The sequence below is a fragment of the Rhynchophorus ferrugineus genome, unplaced genomic scaffold (assembly GCF_030347505.1).
Source record: "Rhynchophorus ferrugineus isolate W39M unplaced genomic scaffold, kcgeb_rfMv2 rfM3, whole genome shotgun sequence".
In the NCBI taxonomy this organism is placed as follows: Eukaryota; Metazoa; Arthropoda; class Insecta; order Coleoptera; family Curculionidae; genus Rhynchophorus; species Rhynchophorus ferrugineus.
Window position 1 is genome coordinate 14458035 of NW_027472582.1, and position 27240 is coordinate 14485274.

Here is a 27240-nt window from a genome sequence, read left to right on the forward strand (position 1 = left end):
ATGCCCAAAGACATGAACAAAGTCTTCATTAGCACATCAGTGCTGATGTTCCCCAGCTCCTAGATAATGATTGCTTAGACAGAATAGTAAAGTAGTAAAACAATTTGACGTTGTTCAGTGAAGTTATTAGTAAAACCCAATGCACATTAAAAATAGTAATATAGAATTTAGAATTTAAGCCCAAATGCTTATTGTAGAATAAGTACTCTGTAATTTTAAAATCATAGATAATTAGGATAAAAACATATAGCTTATTAGTTAAATTTAAAGAATATTGGCAAGACTATTTTCAGAAAACAAAAATAAATTTTATGACAAATCGTTTTATTAAAAAAAAAGAGTTCGGCGAATGATTCATCCAAATAATATTCGAGCTCTATCATTTCTTTCATCTACTACATCGTAAAAGTAAATTCCGCATGTTCACTCTTTCCAATTATTTGGGTTGAAGCAATTAAATCGTCTAATAAAGAGTATCTTTCCGTGTAACGTTATTACGCTAATTAACTTAAAAAAGTGTATCAAACACACATGAATTACAAAAGACAATATTAACATTAATAGAAAAAAAAATGAATTGAGGCAATACCAGCAGGCAGATCTGCGAAGAGGATGATTCAAAATTCAAAAAAAAGCGTTGTCGCGGGAGAAAGCTAATCACGTGTCCTGGCGGCGATCTCGACGATTGGCTAAGTCGATTTCTGGTGGGATGCCATTGGTACAGGTGGACTCACGTACCTGAACGCGGTTTTAGTATATTAGACGAGTTGACTTTGTGGGCATCCACGACTGGTGTCCTGGAACAGCAGGTTTAACCTCTCTTTTATCGTTAATACGTGCATATAGTTTATATCAGAACTATTCTCTTTGTGTAGGTAAGTAAGAATTTCTTTGTTTATATTTTTGTTATATACTCGACATTCAATTTAAGTGCAATACTTTAAGAAGCTTTATTATACATACTAAACGGTAAATGTCTTTACTTTCACAGATAAGTAAAACAAATTTTTAGTATAAACCAAAACTAATTTACAGCAATTTCCATAAAGTAAAACAATTTTCATGTTATGACATATTATAACGGTTTCAAATTATTGTAAATATATATCCAAAGTATTCAAGTTTTGGTAATATATAAAATATATTTTCTCATTATATTTGCAGAAACTTTAATGACATTTCAAAGAAATAGCAATGAAATGGTTATTTTTGTTATAACTCAAGGTTTTTTAAATAAATATATGTTTAATAAACATTATCTCATAAAATTTATAGGAAATTTATACCGAATTGTTTTTAAATAAATGTGTAGTCTTTTTATGTATGAGTTTCTTGGCTAAAATATAAACATGCCACTTATATATTTACCTATTCGTATGACAAAAATAAATCAACATTTCAGATCATATATTGATAAAAACAGATGATCATAAACATATGCAAAATATAAAAATCATTAATTTTATTTTCTGTTGTGGATGATGTGGATTCCTTTGATGCTCCTAGTAAATTTTCTCATCTGATATTCTCTTATATTATGATTTATGGTTTATCCTTTGTTTCTGTTTTGTTGTCCACTGTCTCAAAATCACCACTTGTACAGAGCTGAATAATTTTACGGCTCTAGAACCAAGAACAAGATTAACTTAATGTTTAAATCCCTTCTTTAACATTGAACAGCTTGATAAATCGTGAATATATATCTGGACTGAATAGAGGATGCTGTAAATACTTTCCATTTACTTTCTAGTAGGTCTTTGCATGTACCTGATAATATTTTTACATAGAAGTGCATGTACTAAATTAGTGCAAAGCATATTTACCAACATGTTCTACAATTTTTTCTCAGCTTGTACCGAAAGAACGATGTTGGTTGATTATAGATCTTTTTAACACTTTTAGCATTTTCAAACCGTATGGCAGGCAAGTCATGCTGCATCTATCTGAACAAGTGGTAACTAAAATCTCCGAACTGTGCACTGGGTACAGAATAACTTCTCATCCAAGCTGCAGCAGTGTACCCCAACTCTTGCAACGTGTGACTGAGTCTTGTCATGTAACAAGGGCTTTACGTCTGGTACTCGTTCCGTGAATAATATCAGTAATATTTTAATTATTAAATAATTTAAAGCATTTGAATCTACAAATAACATTAAATTAAATTACACCACGTAAAATAATTAATTTAGGTAACTAATAATTTTCTCAATTCATATTGTTCTTAGTGCGAATATTTTATGATATTATTGATAATAAATACTTATATTGATAATATTACAAAATAATCTATAACTAATACTATAACTATAATAAATATCTATAACATCTGGCTTATAACAGGTCAATTGAAAACTCCGCGGCCTACCATAGAAAAACATACTTTTTTGACAAAATTAGTTTTTTTTGTTCAACATAATTGCCTTCAAAGATGGTACTCTATTTCTAGATCTGTATCTGGAGAATACGGTGGATAGGGAAGCAATTCGAAGCCCTATTCATGGACTTTTGCGATCGTTTTCACTGACTTGTGACACGTTGCAATGTCTTGGTGAAGCAGCACTTTCTTTTCCTCCAAATGGGGCCGTTTTTCGGCGATATCGTCTTTCAAACGGTCCAATAACGCTATGTAATAGTCGCTGTTGATGGTCCTTCCTATTTCAAGGTTGTAAATAAAAATTATTCCATGCGCATCCCAAAATACAGGCGCCATAACCTTGCGAGCCGACTGTTGCGTTTTCCCACACTTTGGAGCGGGTTGATCGTGTGCAGTCCACTCGGATGACTGTCGAATGGACTTTGGAGTGAAATGATCAGTAAATTTCATCCATTCAACATCACATATCGACGCAAAAATTCGGGTTTATTACGCTTGATCATCTTCAAGCACTGCTCCGAATCATCAACTCGTCGTTGTTTTTGGCCAAAAATAAGCTCGCGCGGCATCCACTTTACACAGAGTTTTCCCTACCCAAATATTCGTGAATGATATGATGTACACGTTCAGTTGTATATCATGTCATATCTTTAGAGTGTCGGCTATTTCATTCAATTTCAATTTGCTGTCATTCAGAATCATTTTGTGGATTTTTTAAATGTTTTCTTCGGTAATAATCTCTTTTGGGCATCCACTGCGTTCACCGTCTTTGGTGCTCATTTCACCACGTCTAAACTTAACATACCAATCCTTGATGGTTGATTTTCCTCGGGCAGTGTCGAGCAAATCGGTATCAAGCCAAGTTCTGGCTTCAATTGTATTTTTTCTTCAAAATACAATATTTTATCAACACGTGAAATTCCTTTTTAGCAATTTTTTTCACAATAACAAAAGTTGCTTCACTCAAAATGTTATAATTCACAAACTAATTATCCGACAGCTGTCAAACTTATATACGCATTTTTTCAGGCTTAGGGCCAACTAAAAATATATATGGATTTAATTCAAGTAGCGCCATCTATGTGTCAGGCCGGGGACTTTTCAATTGAACTGTTATAAATAACAGGTACGGTACTAAATGCGAATCCATATATTTAATGTAAATTTCAAACATATTTGGAAATAATTATTCCAATTTGAAAATTGTGGTTTATACATTCAACAGGAAAATAATTTCCGTTTATGCAATTGTCACTAGCCTTGCAATTAAGGCGCTTAAGGTCGTCAACAATATTTCCAAGAGTACAAGGAAAATTTATCGTATACATTGGCTTTTGCGTGTGTCGTTTTATATATTCCATTCTTGTCATATATTTTTACGCGATTTTATTAGGTTTTTATCCCCAAAAGTTGATGAAAATTATTGCAACACTCTAAAATATTGCTCTAATGTATTTAAATTATCACTTCGACTGATCAATTTTAAATATAAATGCGAAATAGTCAATTTTTATATACAATACAAAATATGGCGAAAGTGGTATCCATTTCTGTTTGTAACATCCAATTAGATAAATTTCCTTGGTTGCCAACAATTTTGTTGACCTTCCAAACACGAACTAATTGATTTATTCAACACTCATACTTAGTGATTTTGACATTTCATTCAGTTATTTTTGTATTTAATTTCATCTAAATATAGTTATTTCATTTTCTCACTTTTGTGACATATCTGACTCTATCTTTTAAATTTTACAGGAACATCCAAAATATTTATTTCATAATACAATAATCATGTAACATTTTTTGGAAACATGTCACATGACATGTGAAGGAACTCTGAGGCTCATAGTAGTAAAACTCTTGATTAGTCTTGAATATATATTATTGCTTCTATTACTTATTCAGAAAAAAGTTTAAACAATGGATCAATATGTAGTAAAACAGCGAACTGATCTGCATATATTTATTTACTATTTTCAAATTCTGACAAAACAAATCAACTGTAAAAATAAGTCCAAGTGTGTACAACGTGGGAAAAAGTACCGCTACCATTTTGATAGCCTATAAGTTTGCTCAAAAAATAAGATAAGTAAGTTTGGTTTCCATAAAGAGTTTATTTGATCTTTACATTTTCTTTTCGTTATGATTAAAAAATTATATTGTCTAAATGGTGACCGCGGTTCGCTATGCAGCTTTCGGCCCTTTTAAAGGCATTTTTCATGATATCCTGAGGCTGAATTTCTTAAATTTCGTGACAAATATTGTCTTTAAGATGTTGAATCGTTTGGGGCTTATTTACATAAATTTTTTATTTTAAAAAATCCCGTTAGAAATAGTCAGTGCTGTTAAATCCGGAGATCTGGCTGGCAATTCAATTCAATAATTGAATTGTTGAAGGAGTTGTCTGTGCAGTGGTCCCATCTTGCTGAAACAATAACAGTAAATGCAACACATTGGTCATTTTCAAAAAAATATGGACCAATGATGTTTCCAGCATGAACATGACACCATACAGTTGCTTTTAGTGGATGTAATGATCTTTCATGAATTAATTAAGGATTCTGTGTTCCCAAAAGCTTACTGTTCTGTTTATTCACGTGGCCACTGAGAAAAAAATAGGTTTCATCGCTCATTATCAATTGAGACGAAAAATTAGGATTGTATTACTGTACTCAACTCGTTGATCAGGATCTCTAGGTAGCAGTTTTTAGACTAGTTGAAAATTTCAAGTACGAGAACATTTTTTAATCAGTTTTCAAAATTCGCTTTAAACTGCGTGCAGAAATGTGTAACTGGGAACCACGTCTAAAGATTGATGTTTCTAGAGACTCTGCATCACTATCGCGCACCAGAGCCACATTTTCAGCGTTACACTGGACAATAAGAATGTTTTTGACGCAATTACCGCTGAGTGGCAATAATGGAATGATTATTTTTAATAAATATCGTTACTATTTCTGCTCGTTTTTGTGGCGGATATATATCCATAATAAAATTCAGACGTCTACACAATACAATGGTTAAAGCGAAACTGAGGTAAGCGTCATATAACTAAGATGCCGCCCAATGGAATTGGTAGCGAGACTTTTGCTCAATCTCTTTTAACTTTTAGTTATGTTATTTCTTTGATAAAACAATTGATCATCATATGAAACAATATCTGACAAATCCATCGAATCATTTGGTCAAACCAAGCGTGATGTCTAATAAATATGGAGCAATATAAGGAAAATATCTTGTTCTATCACTGCCATATTATTATGTTCTTAAGATTCTAACAGGCAGATATCATAGTCGTTCTAACCGATATAGACCTTTTTCATTTGAGACAAGGTTTACATGTACTATGGCTTCTAAACACAACATTTAAGGTGGATGCAAATTATTTTGGTTTGAATTTCATCTTCACCATGTTAAAATCGAAATTAAATTTGTTCATTATACGATTAATTAAGCAAGCGATGACTTCTAGCAAATATTTTTACATGAAAAAGTTATTTGTAATTTTTTATGTAACAAAAACGTATTTACTTTTACTTATGTTCGAAATAATTAATGGTATTTTATAGGTTATAACCTATATTACTATAACGTCATGTATTACAGGCAATTTTACGATTTGATGAAGGAATCCGGCTGAATATTTTTAACGAAATATAAAACAAAGTTTAAGACCAAATTAAATGATTAAAATTCGGCATAACTCGTTTATTAAATATTTGTCACTATATCTAGCGAAATCAGGCAACAACCTTTAGCGGCGTAAGCGGTTACCTCAAGGTTACGCCGTCTGTCTTCTCCACAACCATCAAAATTGCTAATTTTTTCGTGCTATGACAAAATAACGTCGTTATATTAGAACGCCCTAATGATCACGTTAATCTACGAGGAAATAAAAGCATTAGACTAATTATTGAAATCGTACATCTCAAGTAGCCGGCAAAACTAGGTCAATGAAAGCGCAAGCCAATCTTGTTGGTACGCTGTCCGTTACCAAATCGAAACTGTTATATAATAAAACTAAAAATATTACGACGATGCGTGTGTGTTAAAATACTCGGTTGTTTTTGGGAAATTGCTTCATTATTTTGTAGATGATAACTCGTCTTAGGACCAAGGTTTTATGAAGATATTTAACTTTTACTATATTCCACTATATTCCTAACATAAAAATGTATATAATATAAATTACAAGTTGCCAGTGACATTTTATTTGGGTAATTTAATTCATTAACATAGATTTTGGTATATTCACCTTACTAGTGACTTTAAGATTTGTGCAAAGAGAAATGTTAATTCTATTATATATCAACAATCTACTTTATTTGTATACGTGTTATTTAGTTATAAACAAATCCTGATTAGCCGGCTTGGTGGCGCAGTGGTAAAGGCGATGGGACGGTCCTCCTACTTTTGCGATAGCCGCGGGTACGAATCCTGCATGGTCGTAAATTTATGTTTGTGATTGTTTAAAATTTGTGAATGTTCTAGGTAAGATTGTAAAATCCGACAAGAAAAATATGATCCCAGTCACGCCAGTAACTAGGCTGTGTAAGACCAGATGTCTTCTGGGATGATTTTCGAAAGTTGGTCACTCGCCAGTCGGTAGCCTTAATGCTGAGGACTGTGGTTCGGAGCCGACGTTAAACTTTAGGCCCAGTCTAGATAAACACCCATTGTTGGTAAAAGGAGACTTTAAAATGTATATTTAAAAAATCTTGATTAATTAGATATTAAGGGGGTATAAAGATGGGAGTGAAAGAACAATAAATAGGCTTCACTTCTATTAGGTGTTACTTCACATATTAAGGGTGGTACTTATTAATAAACGATTTTTAATCAAGTCGTCGCGGTACGGTCCTCCTGCTGTAACGATAGTCGCGGTTTCGAATTCTGTTGGGCCATATTCCTAAATTTATATTTGTGATTGTGCAAAAAGCAAACTTGTGATATCCGGAAATCTGCAAAAGATCCCAGCCACGCCAGTAACTAGGCTACGTAAGTTTGGATGTCATAGGATGATATCTAACATAATTCGATAGTTTTAATGCCCAGTGCCATGGCTTGGAGCCCGTGTTGAGCATTAAGATCAGTCCAGATAAACCCTAATTGGTAAAAACACTCTACGGTATGACTATAAAAAAATTGTGAGTGAAAAAGGGTTATTTAATGTTCTTTGACACGGCTATTATTTGTTATTTTTTGTTTAATTGCTTACAATTTACTGGAATTTCAAAATATTCAACAAAAATGTTTAAAAGACTCACTTAAATCAACTTTTAGCCTATAAGTTTTCACTAAAATATTTTAATCAGAAACAATTGTTTTTGCATTAGAAACGAATCTAAGCAATATTTACGGAAATACTTAGCTATCTTTTTAAAATACTGCTATTAGTTTTGTAAATTATTGCTATATAATCAAAATATGTTAAGAACTATAATACATTTTAAATTGTTTAGAAATATATTTTTAATGGAATTTGTCAAAACTATATATTATTTTTATTCTTACAATTCCAATACATAGTAATAAAAAAGCATTAAATCAAATTAATAGCATTTGTCTAACATATACTGTAGTGTATATGATAAAGTATTGACATTTTAAGTCCTTCTTCCTACTAATCAGTTGTTAATTTTTATCCAAAATAAAAACAGCAATGTAGCAACAAAATGCAAACCAAGCAAATAACAGAGAATGATATTTTAAGACAATTTTGTCTTGTTATTCTTTTTGCAACATTTAATAGACCATTATTAACTGAAATGTATAAATAATTCTTATAAACAGTAAATAAACAAATAAATAAATATTATAGATTACACAGATTATAATGCATATAATATGTTTAAAGTTCCCTTGATATTTACAATTTTTTTTATTCTTACAATCTCCAATACATAATAATAAAAAATCATTAAATCAAATTGATAGCATTTGTCTAACATATATTGTAGTGTATATGATAAAGTATTGACATTTTAAGTCCTTCTTCCTACTAATCAGTTGTTAATTTTTACCCAAAATAAAAACAGCAATGTAGCAACAAAATGCAAACCAAGCAAATAACAGAGAATGATATTTTAAGACAATTTTGTCTTGTTGTTCTTTTTACAACATTTAATAGACGATTATTAACTGAAATGTATAAATAATTCTTATAAACAGTAAATAAACAAATAAATAAATATTATTGATTACACAGACTATAATGCATACAATATGTTTAAAGTTCCCTTGATATTTACAATTTTATTATATATTAACTCAGTCAAAACAGATTATTCTATAAAAATAGTGGTAGGTGTCAAAAATGGTCTTTTATATGTCGTAAGAGTTCTTATGTGGCAATTTGATATTTTGGAGGACCTTGTATAAAAAATGGATAACACACAAAGTGAGCATTAAAAATCAATAAATATGCGAATAAAGAAACTTGAAATATAGATATTTTACACTTTATCAATGATACCCAATTTACAATTTATAAAACAAAGGATAATTGTTAATTATATATCAGAAAAATAATGTCTTGTAGCAAGAAACAAGAACTTGATTTAAAAATGTTGATATCAAGTAACATTCCTCTATCAATTTTAATGTAATTAAAACTATAACATATTTAATTTCGTTATTTTTCAAGAAAGTACGCGAACAATTATAATTGTTCATGAAACTATTTGCGGACGACATACAAATTTTAGAAAGTACCAAGCGCTACGATCGCCCGTCCATATGCCATAACTGAACTATTAACGGTATGTTCTTCAGAATTCATATTAAAAGTGAAAAAAGGCGAAAGTAGCTTGGTTACGGAGTAAGTCTATTTGATCGATTTGGTTTAGTTAGTTTTTTTTTTAAACCAGAACACGGCTAATATTCAATTTGTTGGTTGATAAAAATAGAACTAAATTTGATATATAGATATAAAATGGATTTAAATTAGTCTAAAACTATGAGGAGGTTTTTTTTTAATATTGTAAAGTCTCTTTCTTACCAACGAGGGTTTGAACTGGACCTACAGTTTAACGTGGGCTGCGAACCACGGTCCTCGGCATTAAGCCTACCGACTGGCCAGTGACCAACTTAGAAATCATCCCAGAAGACATCCGGTCTCACCCTGCCTGGCTACTGGCGTAGGACGTACTTACCTAGGACAATCACAAATATTTATTACAACGATTATTATGTGCACATTTTAATTTCAAACGCTTTTTTATGTTAGAAATCTAAGTCGGTTCAATTTTTTTGTTAATTTTTTTTTCTCTTTTTAGTGTTAGATATAAGGATGCCGAAAAAATATCTATATAACGATATACCTGTTATCTATATATGCTAGCTGATATTTTTAGTTATTTCTCCAAAAAAAAAATTAAATATATTTCTTAAACATTATAAAAAACGAATTAATAAATTTACGACCATGCCTCAGCAGGATTCGAACCCGCGACTATCGCAACAATAGGTGGACCGTCCTGTCGCATTTACCACTGCGCCAACCAAGCTTTTTGGACGGTTTGGTCATATTGCTTAGTTTCAGCATTCGATACATTCACAATTTCTCATAATAAAATTAAAAATAAATTAGTAAATGTGTAGAGCTAAAGCCATAACTTTTAATTTATTTTAAAACTATTTTTCTTTAATGGAAAGAGGTGTCGACTCAGTAGAGAATATAGACAATACATGTATTGCTGTGGATTTCCGTTTAACAATTATTTTCTTTAAACATATACAAGTTCAAAGGACAAACTATGAAAGAGACCAAATTTGAGATACCATATGTAGGGGAATTACCGGTTTTTTAAGGAAAAAAACATAATTTTCAAGAAAATGGAAAAATTTATTTATTCAAACTATAAGCCATTTGATTCTATACATCTTGCTCATATTTCTGGCAATTTATGGATGCCATCCCAAAAAAACTGTTTATCCTTTGAGAAAAACAGTTCATCGAGCCATTTAGCGAAGCGCTGCTGAGCAATAGTCGGACGGGGCAAAGTCTGGAGAGCATGGCGAGTGCGATAATGTGTCCCATCCAAGTACTTTCAACGCTTCCTTGACCGGTTTTGCTTTGTGAGAGGGCTTGTTATCAGGTTTCAAAAGTTTCTGATACGCCACGTCACTCTGGTCCGACTAAGCACAGAGGGTTGTCTTGATGACCATGATTTTTTGCTCTTAAGGGTTTTAAAATAAATTCACTTTTCATCACCCGTCACTATTTGACGCAGAAATGATTTCTGATTACAGATTTCGTTTTCAGATTCCTTTGAAGAGCATTTTACAGACGATTTTTAGAATTTCCATTTGTTTGTTATTCATTTGATGTGGATTTTCCCCATAGCTCGTAATCGGTCGCTAATCGTTTCTTGGGCCACATCTAACGCTTTTGCCAACAGTTTTTGAATTTAGGTTGGATCTTCGTCCAATAACTCTTGCAGTTTCGCATCTTCGAACTTTTTTTAAAGATATTTTCTACATAATCACTTAATAAGTTGACCTGTTTTTTTCCAAGAACTTTCAATGACGTGGCTCTGGAGTCTTGTTTGATCGAAATGGATAAATCTACTGATACTGTCGGTGACTAGCTTATTTAATCCTGTTATTTGTGAAATATGTGATGTTATTTCATGTTTAGCACGTATACTAATAAGATTTGAATAGCAGGTAGAGATGCTTAGGGATATATAATTTATATGTCTCTCTGTCAAAAGCACGTGCAATTATTATTTTAATAAATAAAATTTAATCATTATAATGTAGTGTCTAAATATTTGTATAAAAAAACTGTTATCGACTATCCCAATATATTTCTATGTTATATGCAGTATTTTATTTCATTATATACTGTGAAATAAAACCAACATTTATTTTCTGTCAACCATACCATAAATATATTGAAGATTTAATTGCTGTTATTGGTTATTGCTAAAATTTTTATATGCACTATTCTTACATCATTACCTACATGACTGTTTTGTCGAAACACTTTTCCACAGGTAATTTATAAAATTTTCTGTTTTTTTTTCATCCAATGATGTTAGGTGATGATTAATGTTGCTTTTTTTTCTCGTTCGATATTATTGAAATTGTGCAACAAGGAACAAAAAATAGAACTTGTACATGATGTGAAAACAACAAGTAATTAACATATTAGTCTAATTAATCAGATGCTATAATTGAAGAAAATTTACTGTGGGCGCATATGAAGTATTTTTCAAATTATTTTGTGTTATTAATTTTCGAAAAATGAACTTGAAGATACTTACAATGGTAAAAATTGTTCGTCTTAATTATTTAGATGGTATTATTATATATTATTCATCTCTCCAGATAAAAACCGACGATTAACACTGATCCATAAAAGTCCACAATATCGATAAAAGTGATAACGCTATTTATATTCCAAATATTATGGGTTACATATTAAGTTTGTTCAAGCTATTTATCATTTTAATAATAATATAATAGGAGGGTTTATTACCTTTAGAATTATACGATGATAATCCTGGAAGGAATCGATATTATAATTTGTTATTTTGGATATAATTTTTTAGATATGTCACTGAATCATGAATGATTTTTAATGATGACTTTTTAATGTTATGTGGGAGGTAATAAAGGAGTTTTTAGCATATAATTGCATAAAGATCTAAGTTAAACTCAAACTTATACTAAAATGATATTGAATATTGCATGTATTTTAATCAGCGATGTCTACTGCTGAAAATGAGATGTATTAATGGTAGACAACTGTTAAACCACCTAACTTAGTTGTTAATAAAATAAAGGTTTTCTTAGTGTTTTCAGACTTTTGTCAATTACATTTTCGGTGTTTATTACTTTTCTTGGTTGATTTAAAAAACCTATTGGCACCAAAACTTGTGAGCGGTAATTTTGACGTCACTAATAAAGAACGTTATGGAGGAGCAAACTGTTTCATTCGACGAGAACCCAGCTCAAGTTCTAAACGAACTTTTACACGGTTTAGCAATGACGCATCAACTGTTCCTAGGCAATTATGGAAATGGCTTCCAAACTGCCGGAAAAGCTCATGAAACATTTTGATAATCTTATGATAACACGGCTCCATCATATCCTAGTTGTCAGTTTTGGTCTCAAGGATTTAAAAGTGAATATTTTGATACCAATGCCACTTGTTCAATTTGATGCAGCATGGTATGTCTGCTACAAGGTGATTATTGGATGCTGCTTGAATAATGAGAAATAGTTTGAATAATATATATTGAATCAATTTTTCTCAATAAGAGGCCTTTTGGATGAGAAAATATAATCATAATACATACGAGTATTTATTATATCACTTGGTCTGCTAGCACCTGAGGACTACTAGAATACATTTTCGAAAGGCAGACAAAATGCATTTAAACTTGAGCTCTGATTATACTAAGGTTTTAAGTGAAAAGTTCCTTGTCTATTCGTATGAGATGGACTTAAAAGAAAGACCTCTCTGCGATTTGTTATCTGTACTTTTACATTCAACATTTTTCATTTGCATTTGCCTTTTCTTCTAACACAGTTGTGGAAGAACTGGTTGAAAAAATAAGTCTAATTATCTTAGAGTAGAAATTTGTGACTGCGGATTACACATTCATTGAATTTTGATTTTGAAGATTGATTTTCTCATTATAAACATATTTATTTTTAATATAATTATTACATTAAATATTATAATAACTTAATTGAAATATAGGAAAGGTATTAAGAAACCTATTTAGAAATACAGAATTATTTTTAAAATTTTCACCCCATTCTTGAAATCTTCTTTACCTGGTGTACCGTTTTTCGAAAAAAATGCATAAATTAAAAGTATTGGCCATTTGCTTCTATACATCTTGTTCATCTTTCAGCATTTTATGGATGCCATCCCAAAAAAACTGTTTGTCTTTTGAGCAAAACCAATCGAACCATTTTCTAACTTCTTCGAAATTGATTGTCGGACAGAGCAAAGTCTGGAGGTTACGGCAGGTACGACAATATGTCCCATCCATGTGATTTGAACGCTTCCTTGACCTGTTTTGCTTTATGAAACGGCGTGTTGTTATGAGGTAACATCATTTTATCATGTTTTCGGAATCATTCTGGACGTTCTTCGATCAATGCAGGATTCAAATGATTCATTTGTTGTCGGTTGCGATCACTATTAACTGTTTCGCCAGGTTTCAACAGTATATAATACACCACACCATTCTGGTCGCTCCAAACATGGAGCATTGTCTTTCGATGAAGACGAGTTGGCCGTGGAGTCTCATTTGGCCGGCTTCTCCAGCTAATAACAAATATATTTTGCGCTTGGAGTTTTCAAAATAAATCCACTTTCATCGCCCGTCGTTTTCGGTCTACCTATCTTTGTCTTGCACATCGAAATGCTCACCCTATGTTTCTACCAGCAAACGATGACTTTCAGCGGCTTTTTTCTTTTGGTGAAATAAGAAGAGTAATCCGTACCGCAAATGCTCGTATTCGGGCACCTAATTTGGCATTTTCAAAAAGATGTAAATCTATGACTGTGTTACTTTCGCAAAATATATTAACTTAATTTTCTTGACGTCACTAGAATAAAATCACATATGTGTCAAATTATAACATTGCATACGTAATGACAATGACTGATAAAATGATAAAATGAATAATCTTCGAAAACTTCAATAACTATATCAATTTAGTGTAAAAATTATATTTTTTGCAATGTTATACTTTCTATTTGATTTTAAGCATTCCATTTCACACAAGTCGGCTTTGGCCATGAAAGTTAGGTCGCTATATAGGGACTTTTTTCTCACCTGTGAGCCATTTACTTTTACTCAAGTATCGGGAGAATTGGACCGCGGCAACTGGTTGAATAACAGAAAAACATTTAACTTATGACTCAGTGAACAGTATAAAAATCATCGCGTGTTCGGTTTTCATTTAATTATTTCTTTTAATAATACATTGTTTGATTATTTAGTATATATAAAATTTAGAAATCATTCGCAATAAAAAGAATTTTATTTTTACATTGTTATTATACTTGGACATTAGTATTTTTACAGCATTTAAACCAATCTATATTCTCGGAATTCATTGGATACTTATATTGATATTATTTAATGTATTATATTATTCTTTCTTACAAATAATAAAAAATACGAGAAAATCAGTCTGACAATAAAAACATTTGCTATTTGGGAAGTTATTTTGGAGTTAATAGAAGAATATTTTTTATATCTTCTAATATTATGTTTTCGGTCTAATTAGTTATATACCTTAAGATACCAGATAATAACAACAAACGTCTAACATTGTTACATAAGATACACGAGCAAAATATATGAATCATCAAGAAAAAGCAATTCCTGTCAGGTAATTACGTTGTACCAAAAAATAATTAAGCGTACGAAGAAAATGCTGTAAAAAAGGTGTTTTGTAATATATTTCGCTTCTTTCCAAACACACGATATGTGTTCACTCAAATGGATGAAGTAAGCGCGAAGCAATAATAAGATTTTGAATTATAGACGTAAATATGGACAGTATAATATAAACAAATTGAGAAATGTGTTTGTTTGAACGTAGAATGCGAGGTATTGTATTGCTTTAGTTTCTAATGTTCAAATTAATACAATTTATTTGTATAACCGTTAAAGCCATTTTTTACTATATTGTTGATATATAGTCTGTTCAAAGTTATTTTGTACCTACGTCATTTAAATTTGGGTCATCAAAACATCGCAATGTTTCCGCGTCAACTTTGAGTTTTAGTTCAGTTTGTCTTAATAAGTTAGATTTATAACCTCTTTTTGCCTGCAAGAATTTTGCATACGTTTGAGAATCGGACGACTTTGAGAGGCTTAGTCGTTTACGTGTTCGAACTAATCAGAGAGCATTGTGTCTTCTTTTAACAAGAATTAAATGAGAATAAAAATATAGTACGATTCTAAAACGAATTTACAAACTGCGCAAGCCAATACATTAAACATCTTAATGATGTATGTACAAAAAAACTTTGAAAAAACTGTATATCAATTTTCATTGTCAGTCGATGTAAAGTGTTGTTTTCTGTTGTTAAAACACGATTTGAAGTAATTAAATAACTTTCGGTGAGATCATGTAGTGCCAATTATCCTATATTTTAAGGCACATAAAGTCTTTTGAAATTTTGACTTCTAGTTTATTAAACTTCTAATATTATAATAAGTTGTTCTTGCTTTTCCTTGAGCTATTTTTATTTTCAACACCATAGTCGGTTCGCTAGTATAGATACTAAAATTGGTATGATTCAGATAAGATTTTTGCAATATTGGGAATAATTTTTTCGCGTTTTTTTTGTATATGCTTCAGGTTCACCCCAAACCTAATGGAAAATAAATTTTAATGCTTGAGTTTTTGTGGAAATCGATATGCGCAATATTAGATTTTATAGTTTATATAGTATTTTATATTGATTGTCCCTTGATTTCTCTGTTTTTGCTAGTTTGTACATTTTGGTTAAATTACGTCTTCATTGTTTCTTAACATACTCTTAGTTCTCCCACAACTCTTATCAATTAACCAATATTTCGTTCAAAGTGGCATTAATACCGGCTTAGTTAGAGCAGTGGTCAAAGCAAGAGGACGATCCTCCTGCTGTTGCGATAGTCGCGGATTCGGATCCGGTTGCAGAATTATCGTAAATACGTGTTTATGGTTGTTTATAATTGTGAATGTCCAAAAGGCAAGAGTGTAAAATCGGGCAAATGATTTCGGTCACGTCAGCAATCAGGTTGGGTAAGACCGGATGCTGTCTGATATAATTTCCAAGTTGGTTATTCGCCAGTTACTAGATTTACTAGATGGTCGTTGTTCGGAGCCAACGTTAAGCAGTGGATCCAGTCCAGGTAAGTCCTAGCCAATAGAAATGAAACTCGAAATATATTAACACTATATTCGATAGTAGAAATATAACAAAACAAGGGACAATAATTAATTTATGTGCCGATCTTTAGTTTGAATATTTTATTAATTTATGAACTGAATGAATAAGTTCTGTAAATTTTGTTTTTGTGTAATGTAATTGGCAGACTTACTTGATTTCAATCAATATCATTCACACGTTTTAGTAATTCGATTAATAAAAACCTTTATGATTAAACACCGCCCCTAATGTGTTTTAGAAAGCGTAGAATTAATTAAAACATCACACTTATTTGTTAAATTACATATCGATGTTACTATATGATGCCTTGACATATGAATTGTTGCAAAATATGGTATTGACGACTGACTAAAACTATCGACCAGTTGTTGCAAGAATATTCATTTTAATCAAATATTAAAAAAAAACGTTCTTATTAAGAGATATTTTAAACTTTTTTAAAGTTTATATTATTTGTCATAAGTATTAGAAGAATACTGACATAACGATCTATCTATGAAAGCGATCTAGGATAGCGATAGTACACTTCCTTGTGTCTGATAACAATCCCTTATGAGTTTTTTTCTTAATTTAAACTATTACCTACATTCTATCAAGATATATTCTACAGCACTTTCAGAAGGTCGACTCCTCATCGACTCCACCATACATGAATTTTTTGGATTATATGTAAGATTTTATGAACATAAACTATAGTCAATTATTTTCGAAGTGCAATGTATGCTGTATTATTAAAAACAAATACTGAGAGACAGGGATTAATTCTCATAATTTTTATTTGGATTAGATTTTGGACTAACTGAGAAACAATGTATCCGTCACATCTTTTGCAAGATGTGGCCGAACGTCCACATTTTTCTAAGATTTTTGGTCTGTTAGTGACTTGTTATTACTTGATATTCAATTTGTTTAATTGAAATATTTACGATGATTTGTGACCGCAATAGATTCAATTCAAATGATCATTTAAAAAAATTATTATATTGTTACTCGCTGTTGGTTGCCAAAAGACTTGATTTTAGTGAGTATACATGAGAATGGAGTCTCTCCTTATGTCTCCTTGCTAATCCCTTGAATTCCTTAGTACGACACGGCATCTAAAGATATCGGTGTAGATAATCGGTTCCATGGTATCTGGGTGCGCCTACAATGCTTCTCAAAACTTGTGTTTAAATTGTTTTTCTAGGACCATTACCATAAGTTAATTTCGAATGTCCACACATATTTCAATAATTTCTTTAATCTGCTGATAATTGCTATTTTCTTCCAATTAACTAACATATTTTTCTATATTTGAACCCCAGTTCTTTTACTTGTTCCTTCTAGCGAAGTTTTGAATCAAGATTCATTCCCAGAACTAAAGATTCCTGCGACACAGGTTTATTTTCCAGGTTTGGATCCAATTATTCATCTGTTCGTGTGGTTTTCATCGTGTTCGCTATTGTCGTCGATAGCAAGAATCACAGTTTATCAGCAGATGTGGCCATTAGGATATTTTACAGCCATGGATATACTAAGTAAAGAATTGGCTTCCAGCTTTAACTTCTTTCATTGTTTGACTTCTTAACCTTAAACATTCCAATTCAACCTTAAATATTCGGGCTGTACTGTAAGATTTTAATAGTTTCAAATTGATTTTAAGGATCTAATTTTAAAAGAATTAATCTATTGATCATTAATCGTATTGTGGATCTCTTTTCACAACGGTTTAATTTTACGGAAATGACTAAGTGGAAATTAGTGAACAGATCGATTGGTAGATCACGTTACGAATGTATAGAATAATCAAAGTTTTCTTAGTAATACGTCATGGATATTTGTGACGTCGAAACATTGCAATGTTGTCGCATCAACTCTGAGTTTTAATTTGGTTTAGCTTTGACATACAAGAAAATTCTAATCTAAATAAAATAATTCAACAAAAATGTTATCAAATATAACATTATAGACTATCTAATACATATATTATCGAAGAACTTAAAATTAAGAACACAGGTATAATAGTTTGTAGGTTAGATTTGTTTTGTTTACATTGAACTCTTTTCCACACTCTCATGTGGCTCAGGCTACAGGCTCATTTTTTATGTAGTGGTATCCCCCTGGAGGCCTAAACTACCTGATTAACAGTTGTATATCCAAGTAGTGTATTTTACTTTCATTCGAGAGCATATTTACCTACGTTTATATATATATATATATATATATATATATATATATATATATATATATATATATATATATTACATTACATATGATATGGTTAGTGTTTAAAAAGCAAAGTGAACGGCTTTTTTCAGTCAGCATCAGTTCAGCAATAACATTAAACACAAATATCTGAAATCAAAACATTTACTACATACATATGTGTATATATATACTTAATATATTACTTATATTATTTTTTTCATCAGATATTTGTGTTTAATGTTATTGCTGAACTGATGCTGACTGAAAAAAGCCGTTCACTTTGCTTTTTAAACACTAACCATATCATATGAGCTGTAGAAATATTGCAGGCAACTGCTTCTATGGTGTAGTGGTTAGAGCGTTCAGCATACTCGGGGAGGTCGCGGGTTCGATTCCCTGGTGGGGGCTACGACTTGTTTTTGTTGGTCTAGTTTGGTTAGAATATTTGTCAAATCACCTAGGTAAAATAGCAGACCCCGGGGCCTGCAGTTCCTTATTTTCAATCATTGTTTCTGTATTCCTATTTTTTCTCATACGGGCTGCACCTTTACACCTACCCATTGTAATAGTTAGTAAAATAACTGCCTAATTTATTGGGTTTAATTTTTAGTGAGTTTCTTATTTATTTTTTGTAGCCGGTTCAATTTTTTATTAAAAATATTTTATTACTAAACATCATAGTTGCTTTGAAGATATTGCCAATTATTGACGGTGTAAAGATGACACTTTAGGAGAATATAAAAAACATAATTCCGAAATATAATCAACAAATTAACGATAAATAGAAATATGAAATATGTCGATAAATGACTCGACAGTTCAAAGTACCATTTTACATTATTTATCGTCAAACTTTTCGACGTTCGATTCTAGATCAATATTTTTTTTCGTATCAATTATTAACCTGTTATGGACGGGGACGAGTTTCGCCAGTGTGAAGGTCCCACATTTATTAATATTTCAATTAAAATGTTTTCGTCCCGTGACGTCAATTTTGGAAGACGATTCCTGTACAATTTGTTCGCAGGTTTCAGCGATTATTCCCAATCAGTTCATCACGAAAAAAATCAGCCTTGTATTTTGAACTACCTTGTGTTTTAATGATCGATAATAAATGAAAAAAAAAATTTCGAGAATTATTAATTATACTAATAACGTTTGTTTTTAATACTTATAAGGTTTTTTAAATAATTAATAATTATATTCATTATACAGTAAAATTCATTTTATTATGACATTTTTCACCGTAAAACAGTTTCTATTAGAAATTTTCGGTATTCTTTCAGGCAAAGCTTTTAGGTTTTTGGATAATTTTTGACCACAAGACGATATTTGTTTAAATACGAATACTAGTGTGTCCTAATTGCTCAGTTTAGTCGACATTCTATTCCTATCTAACATTATAGATAGTATTTTGGAAGAAAATCTTTTCAAACAAGTTGTTGTAGCATAAGAATCCGTCGTAGATATGAATATGTTTGATTTGTATAGTATTTTGGGTACAATAATAACACTTGTTTCAATATCAAAACTAGCGACATCAAAATTCTCAGTTTAGATAACATTCTACCGGTGATAGATAGAACAACATAAACACCATACAATGTAGTACATCTTGAATGTTGGCGACATTGGTTCTGCTTAAATAATACGACGCATATATATTGCTCAGTTTACATTCCACATCTTATAAGTTACATTATCATGTATTTATTATACGCTTTGCTCTGCAATGATTAAAACAAGAGATCAACATACAGAAAGCATGGTAAAAATATCACCGACGAAGTGGAACTGTAGGTGAAACCCAAAGTTAACTGACGGATACCGACGAACTTTAAGAAGTATTGTGGCCAGACGGTATAATACTATCACGACAGAAGTAAGAGCAGAACTTAACTCTTACATCAGTAATGCTGTTTCAACACAAAAAGTACGACAGGAGCTCTATGAAGCTATTTATTATGGAAGGGCTGCGATTGCGAAACCGTTTATAATGGAAGCTAACGCTAAGCCGCCAAAGAAGTAGTTCAATGATCATAAAACCTATACACTTGATGATATAATTCTCCGTGTGTCCCACAAATGACCGGGTTTATGTATGGAGAATCTCAAAAGAAGCCAACGATTGAGACTGTCTGCTGTCTACAGTCAAGCATTGGAGAGCTTCTATTATTATTTGAGTGGCAGTATCATGGTATTCTGTTAGTCCTCTCATTCACATCATTAGCTCGATTACTGCAAATTAATATCTCTACATCATCAATGCTGAAGTTCTTACTATAACTAGCATAGTGCTGCCAAAGACTGCCATATTCCAAGAGGATAATGCATCAAAACATACAGTCAGAAAAGTTCAGTCTCAGTTTGATGAGCACTAATACTAATTGAACCGTTACGGGAAGTTTTAGAGCAAAGAATGAGGAGTAATGGAGATTTAAATCTCCACCATCATTGAATTAATAATCATCATCAATTAACGGATCTTTAGGTACAATTTTTTAGAAATATAGAAAAAAATAGAAAATATTGATATATATATATATATATATATATATATATATATATATATATATATATATATATATATATATATATATATATATATATGAATTGTAAACATACTATTTTTTTATAATAAAGTAATCATTTTTATATTTATCTGTAGTATTAAATTTTGTTTCAGAATCATGACTCTAGTACAGCCATCTCCTGAACTACAAATCCATATTAGAGAAGCATTGAATGAAAACGTCTCTACCAGAGAATCTGACCTACAACATATCAAAGAATGGCTTTTGAAACAGCCACATCTTCCTGATACTTGGGGTATGAACTTATATTTTATCATTAATATTTTACCTTCTCATAACACACTTAATAACTCAAAAGAGGTCACGATACCCAAAAAAAATGTTTTAATTCATTATATTTTTGAAATACTTTTATTTTTAACATATACTTTAATATTTTTAGATGAGGAAAGATTGATGACTTTCCTTCGAGGATGTAAATTCTCACTAGAAAAAACTAAAAGGAAACTGGACATGTACTTCACAATGAGGACGGCTTGTCCTGAATTCTTCTTCAACAGAGACATAACTTCACCGGAATTACAAAAAATCGCTAAATTGGGGTATGTGTACAGCTAGTTGTTTTTACGTTAAAAAAAAACGAATGTTTTTAGGACTGTTCCACCACTACCAGGTCTAACTCCTGATGGAAAGCGAGTAGTTGTATTAAGAGGAAAGGATAAAGATGTCGACACACCACCCCTTGAAGATATAGCCAAATTAGTTCTTATGATTGGAGATGTGCGGTTGGCAGCTGAGGAAGTGGGAGTAGCTGGTGATGTATACATTCTCGATGCTAGTGTCGCTACCGCTACGCATTTTTCAAAAGTTTCACCATCTATGGCTAAGAAATTCCTTGTTTGCGTTCAAGTAAGTTACATATATCCCAAAGTATGAAAATCATTAACTATTTGATCAAGTTTCACTTTTACTTAACTAATTAATATATTTTTACCTTACGACTATTAATTGTAATGTTAAGATCATAATATGCTAAAAACTATTGTCTATTGTATTAGTTAATTAAAGAGGACTAATCAACACTCGAAAATAGTAAAATGATTTATTTTATCGTTATTTAGTAACATCATTCAAATGTTATACAAAGATGTTTAATATACATTTTATGTTATATTGATTTTGGACTAACCACCAGAATGGATCTACAGAGACTTTTATCACTAATGTTCAAGCAATAATCAATAATTTTTCATTCTTGACTTTAATTGTTTTAAAAATAATATGTTATTATTTCAAGGTTTTTAGTTAATTCAGCTTTTTATTATTTTTGCATAATATTCACTTTTAACATTTGCTTATTTAAAGCACCTTATATCAATATCTTTAAACTTATAAGTCATCTAGAGTAGTTTTTGCGCGAACGTAATAGTTGAATACACTATCTGCCAACAAACTGAAGTCTAGTATTTGATGGTAAATGTTTCTAATATTCATAATATCGAACCTGTTTTTCCATTAATTTGAAAACGTTAAAACTCATATATCAAGAATTATATTAAACATTCTATCGCTGTTTTTGTTAAAATGGATAATGATATCAATGTCTTATGATAAAATGGTATTAATTTTTAACTAGTCACTATTTTATTTATTATTTTTTGCGACTCTTGAAGTACATTCACAAAAATAGCCTTTGAGAAATTGCATGGTATGAATTACAATCAGAAAATGAAAATGTTTGATAAATTGAAGGATATCCTCTTAAGTATTTTCGAGTTAAGACTATCCCTATTTTAGAAATTATAGCTGGATAATGTTGCAAAATAAACTTATTGCGTCCTTACTTATATTAGTGTGTATGTTGTATCAGTAAATCTTCTAGTGATTTGACAAGAGTAACTAGTATTTAAGATATTTCTTTATCAAAATCTTCTAATTCTGCGTTTCCAAATATTTTAATAATAATATTTTTTGAGAAAATGTTTGCTTGCTTATAGTGAAGTTGGTGAAAACATAATTTGTTCATTAATTCATTTATTATAGTTAATTAGAATTTATTCATATAAATATCAAATATTAATAAATTTATATATGTTTCATTTTGATCGATGATATTTTATCGTTCTTCTGGCCAAACCATAAATCCTCTATTGTTTTCCATTAGTAATAGTTTATGGTTAAAGGTCTTTGAGTACCTTAAATTCACCATTCACCAATTCACATGGCCTTACAGCTCCAACTGCGATTCTTTTTCTCGCACTTTAATTATCTTTGCCAAGGAAATCTACAAGTCTTCCATCCTTGAAGTAAAAAAGTGACAACTTATCCTGTCGACATCACAAGCTATACTGTGAACTCAACGATACACAAATGTAAACAAAACCCTTATGCCTAGATATCTCACTCGTGACATCACACTCACCATTTTGTTTTTTTAACAACCAGAATCATATTAGACTAGCTCTAGCTCTATGTAACATAATATATGTCACCATATTAATAAAAGAAAATCAATGAGAACTTATTTAAAGTATCTAACATCACTCTATGTACTTATTAAATACATAATGGATAATTTTTTTTTCAAATGTCCTTTCAAGGCTCATTTGTCACAAAACGGCTCTGCAACGATTCATAATATCAATTCCAACCGTTCATTGATGTTCATAAAACGGAAATCAGATACTGAACTTTAAAATTGCGGTATCAGATCCGCTTGTGGTTGAGAAATTACGAAGTCATTTCATAGCAAATTGAATTTATTGTCGAACATTTCGGCAAGTTTGTGGAAAACCGATCGCATCGTCTTCATGCAAAATGGATAACCACTAAATAGGCTCATGTTTTCGTAATTGATTTGTTTGTAGACTTAGTTAAAAGCGAGACTACAGTCGTATATATACGAGAGAGATAAAAATGTATGTGCAGTAATATTACTTTAACTTTAACTAAAGCTTTGCAAACACATTGAATGGTTATAATCATATTTGTAATTAATAATAATTATTAATAGCATAATCACATTATGTCTTTATTTTACTGTATTTAACTGTATTTTACTGTAGTTAAGATATTGTTTAGTAAGATTTTGAAAACTGAAACTTTGACAATTGCTATACACGATATTTCTTAACATACTTGATTATTTTAATTGGCATTGGAAAATGGTTAGATTATTCTAACATTCTATTGATAGTATTTTGATGGGGTACATATCTTAAAATGTAGTTCAATAGAGACAAAATTACGTATACTTTGTGATTAGTCAAAAATAATAAGTTTTCTCAATTAAATCCGTAATTTGTATATAATCTAAACTTCGACCTCGATGTAGTTCTTAGTGCAAAAACACAAAATAATATATAAAACGCATCTCTTTATTTCAAAATGAAATACTTTATTTAATCACATAAATAATTTAATTCTGTTCTATATTATAGGAAGCTTATCCTGTTAAACTGAAGGAAGTCCATGTTGTCAACGTATCGCCATTAATAGAAACAATTGTCCAGTGGGTAAAACCATTCCTGAAAGAGAAAATTAGAAACCGAATTCATCTGCACTCGAACTACGAATCCTTGCACAAAGCTATTCCCAAAGAAATCTTACCAGAAGAATATGGTGGTACCGCTGGAACACTACAAGAATTCCATGGTAAGTATATAAGTTATTTCTTTTTCAGTTTCAGTTCTGATAATCGTCGATAGAGAATCGATATACAATTTAGAATTCACAATGTACATCTGGTTGTAAACGCTAAGAAATGATGTTTTAGAACAATATACTTAAAACAATTTTGTTCATAATCATCTCCAAATAAAAAATTTCTATTTTCAACGGCTTTGTACAATTGGCGCGTGAGTGTTCCTGTAAATGTCAGTATGGTATCCTTAAAATTTCTGAACATTAGGAATAATGATTGATGTAACACAAGGTCTCCGAACCTACTCCTTAGAACTACTAATTTTGGTCATGGTTATAAAATCATGCTACAGACCATGCAATTTATTTTGTCTAGTCTCCTGTAAGGCCTATGTGTGAATAGTAACATTACTAAGCCCTATATGAACCTCTAACTTTGCGTTTGTTACTAGCTATTGATCGTTTTCTTTTACAAGAACACATCGTTCAATATCTTCATTTGATTCAGGACCATATGGTCATGCATATTCCGCTTCTGTGTGGATACGTAGCCTGATTCTTCATCTGCAATCACTATACACAACAGAAAACTCTTTCTTTTTGCCATATCAGTCGATGTTGATTTTCTCCCATTTATTTTCCGTCTTCTCGGATCTTGCCCATCTCAGGTAAACGTCTAAAAACAGTTTATATGTCAACTGTTAAGTTGTCTAAAAGCTCCATGAATGTTTGGGAAGTCTTACTAATCATTATCTTCGAACTGTTTGATCTCTCATGCCATTATTTGCCATTGATACCAAAATAACCACTTTTAAATCACCTAATTTTGATTAATTTATTTAAAATCCCACTTTCAAACGTTATGAGGAGATACATTAATCAGAAACATCTGAAATTAAAATTTTAATTTCAACATTATCAAAACATCGCACTCGTTGGAACATTCCGTTATTTATTTAAAATTATTTTAGATGCGTGGATGAAGAAACTGGAAGAGTATGGACCATGGTTCAAGTCTCAAGACGATATCAAAGCCGATGAATCCAAACGTCCCGGAAAACCAACCAACTATGATGACCTCTTTGGTCTAGATGGAAGCTTCAGACAATTAACTATCGATTAAATTTATTATTATTTAATATCAGCGTGAATCTTTTATGTTGTTACTTGCCTTCAGATCGATCATGTAATTTGTAACGAGAATAATTCAGTATATTTGAAGAGTTTATTTCTTATAATGATACTATATTTTCTGCTAATAAAAAACGATTTTTTCCAAGTGTTTACGTAGAAAAACATTATAAACATACAAAACTGGTGTTCTCTTATATGTTATTGTTATACTTTATATTGGTATATTTTGTAATAAAAATTTGATACTAAATTTTACTCTCTTTTATTTTCATTTTATATTCATTATTATTAGTTTATAATAATAAAATATAGTCTAAAATATTTTAAAGCAATAATCGTTCCGTTAAAAATTATAAACGAAACATAGGTTGTATAGGGGATAGATAATATAATATGAACACCATGCAATATGGTAAATCATTTTAGCATATTGGCAACACTGTTTCCATGTAAATAATGCAATATTATCGGTGAATAGGAGTAAGGGCTAAAAACCAAAATTTTCGCAATATAAGGTAATATCATTGTATTCATCTGGTCCTCCTATACACATCATTGGCCGAATTACAACTATTTAATATCTGGACATCCTCAATGACAAAGTTCTTACTGCATACTCCTGCCTAACAGTGATTATGATAATACGTCTATACATGCAACCAAAAAGGTTCAGTCTTGGTTTGAGAAACATCAGAATATCATCAAATATCTTACCTGGCGAACACAATTACCAGACCTCGATATCATTGAACCATGATGGAGAGTTTGAGTCCCATTGGAAGCAAGTTGGGATCTGATTTGGGAGGATATTAGGGTATAATGTAATTTCTGAACTGTATTATTTAAGTATTTAGTATAAGAACGTTAACCTCACACGCGGAGGTTGCGGGTTCGGCTCCCGACAGAGCATCAACTTTCTTTTTTCTAATTTGGTTGGAACATTTGTCAAATCACCTAGACTAGGTAGCGGGCCCCAGTGCCTGAAACATTCCTTATTTTCAATCATTGTTTCTTTATTCCTATTTTTCCTCATACAGGTTGTACTTTTACTTGGACTTAATATATATGCTTGGCTTTTATTTATTATTAATATTGTAATACTTAATAAACTGCGTAATTTATTGAGTAAATACCTAACACTAAAAAGAGTAAAAATAATACAGTACAAAGATAATAATGTAATTTTATGTCATAAACACAAAACTAAATTAGGAACAAAACAAATTTAATATAATATAACCGTTTCGGCATGGTACCATCTTCAAACTGATTTTTATTTAATTATTACAATGATTATTAGGTACATATTTTATATTAAAATGTTTTTTTTTATGTTAAAAGTCTAAGTTGGATTATTTTTTACTTTTGAGTGAGTTGTTATTTATTATTTATATTTTGAAGCCGGTTCAATTTTTTTTTTGTAAAAATATTTTATTCAATTTAGT

The 27240-nt window shown here is 30.9% G+C and overlaps 1 protein-coding gene across 1 annotated transcript; it reads left to right on the plus strand.

The window, feature by feature from the left end:
• Positions 1–739: 739 nt before the first annotated feature.
• Positions 740–26045, plus strand: LOC143193949 (alpha-tocopherol transfer protein-like). Its single transcript, XM_076400401.1, has 6 exons — positions 740–875; positions 21172–21314; positions 21462–21621; positions 21673–21928; positions 24460–24673; positions 25633–26045. The coding sequence occupies exons 2-6, from the start codon at positions 21176–21178 to the stop codon at positions 25782–25784; spliced, it is 921 nt and encodes a 306-aa protein (XP_076256516.1). The 5' UTR covers positions 740–875; positions 21172–21175; the 3' UTR covers positions 25785–26045.
• Positions 26046–27240: the final 1195 nt, after the last annotated feature.

What these genes read in the sequence shown, in the direction of transcription:
- LOC143193949 (XM_076400401.1), top strand. Translation starts at nt 21,176, where the DNA reads ATGACTCTAGTACAGCCATCTCCTGAACTACAAATCCATATTAGAGAA. An exon ending in AATTCCTTGTTTGCGTTCAA is followed by an intron (nt 21,929 to 24,459) that starts GTAAGTTACATA and finishes TCTATATTATAG; the next exon opens with GAAGCTTATCCTGTTAAACT. An exon ending in AACACTACAAGAATTCCATG is followed by an intron (nt 24,674 to 25,632) that starts GTAAGTATATAA and finishes AAATTATTTTAG; the next exon opens with ATGCGTGGATGAAGAAACTG.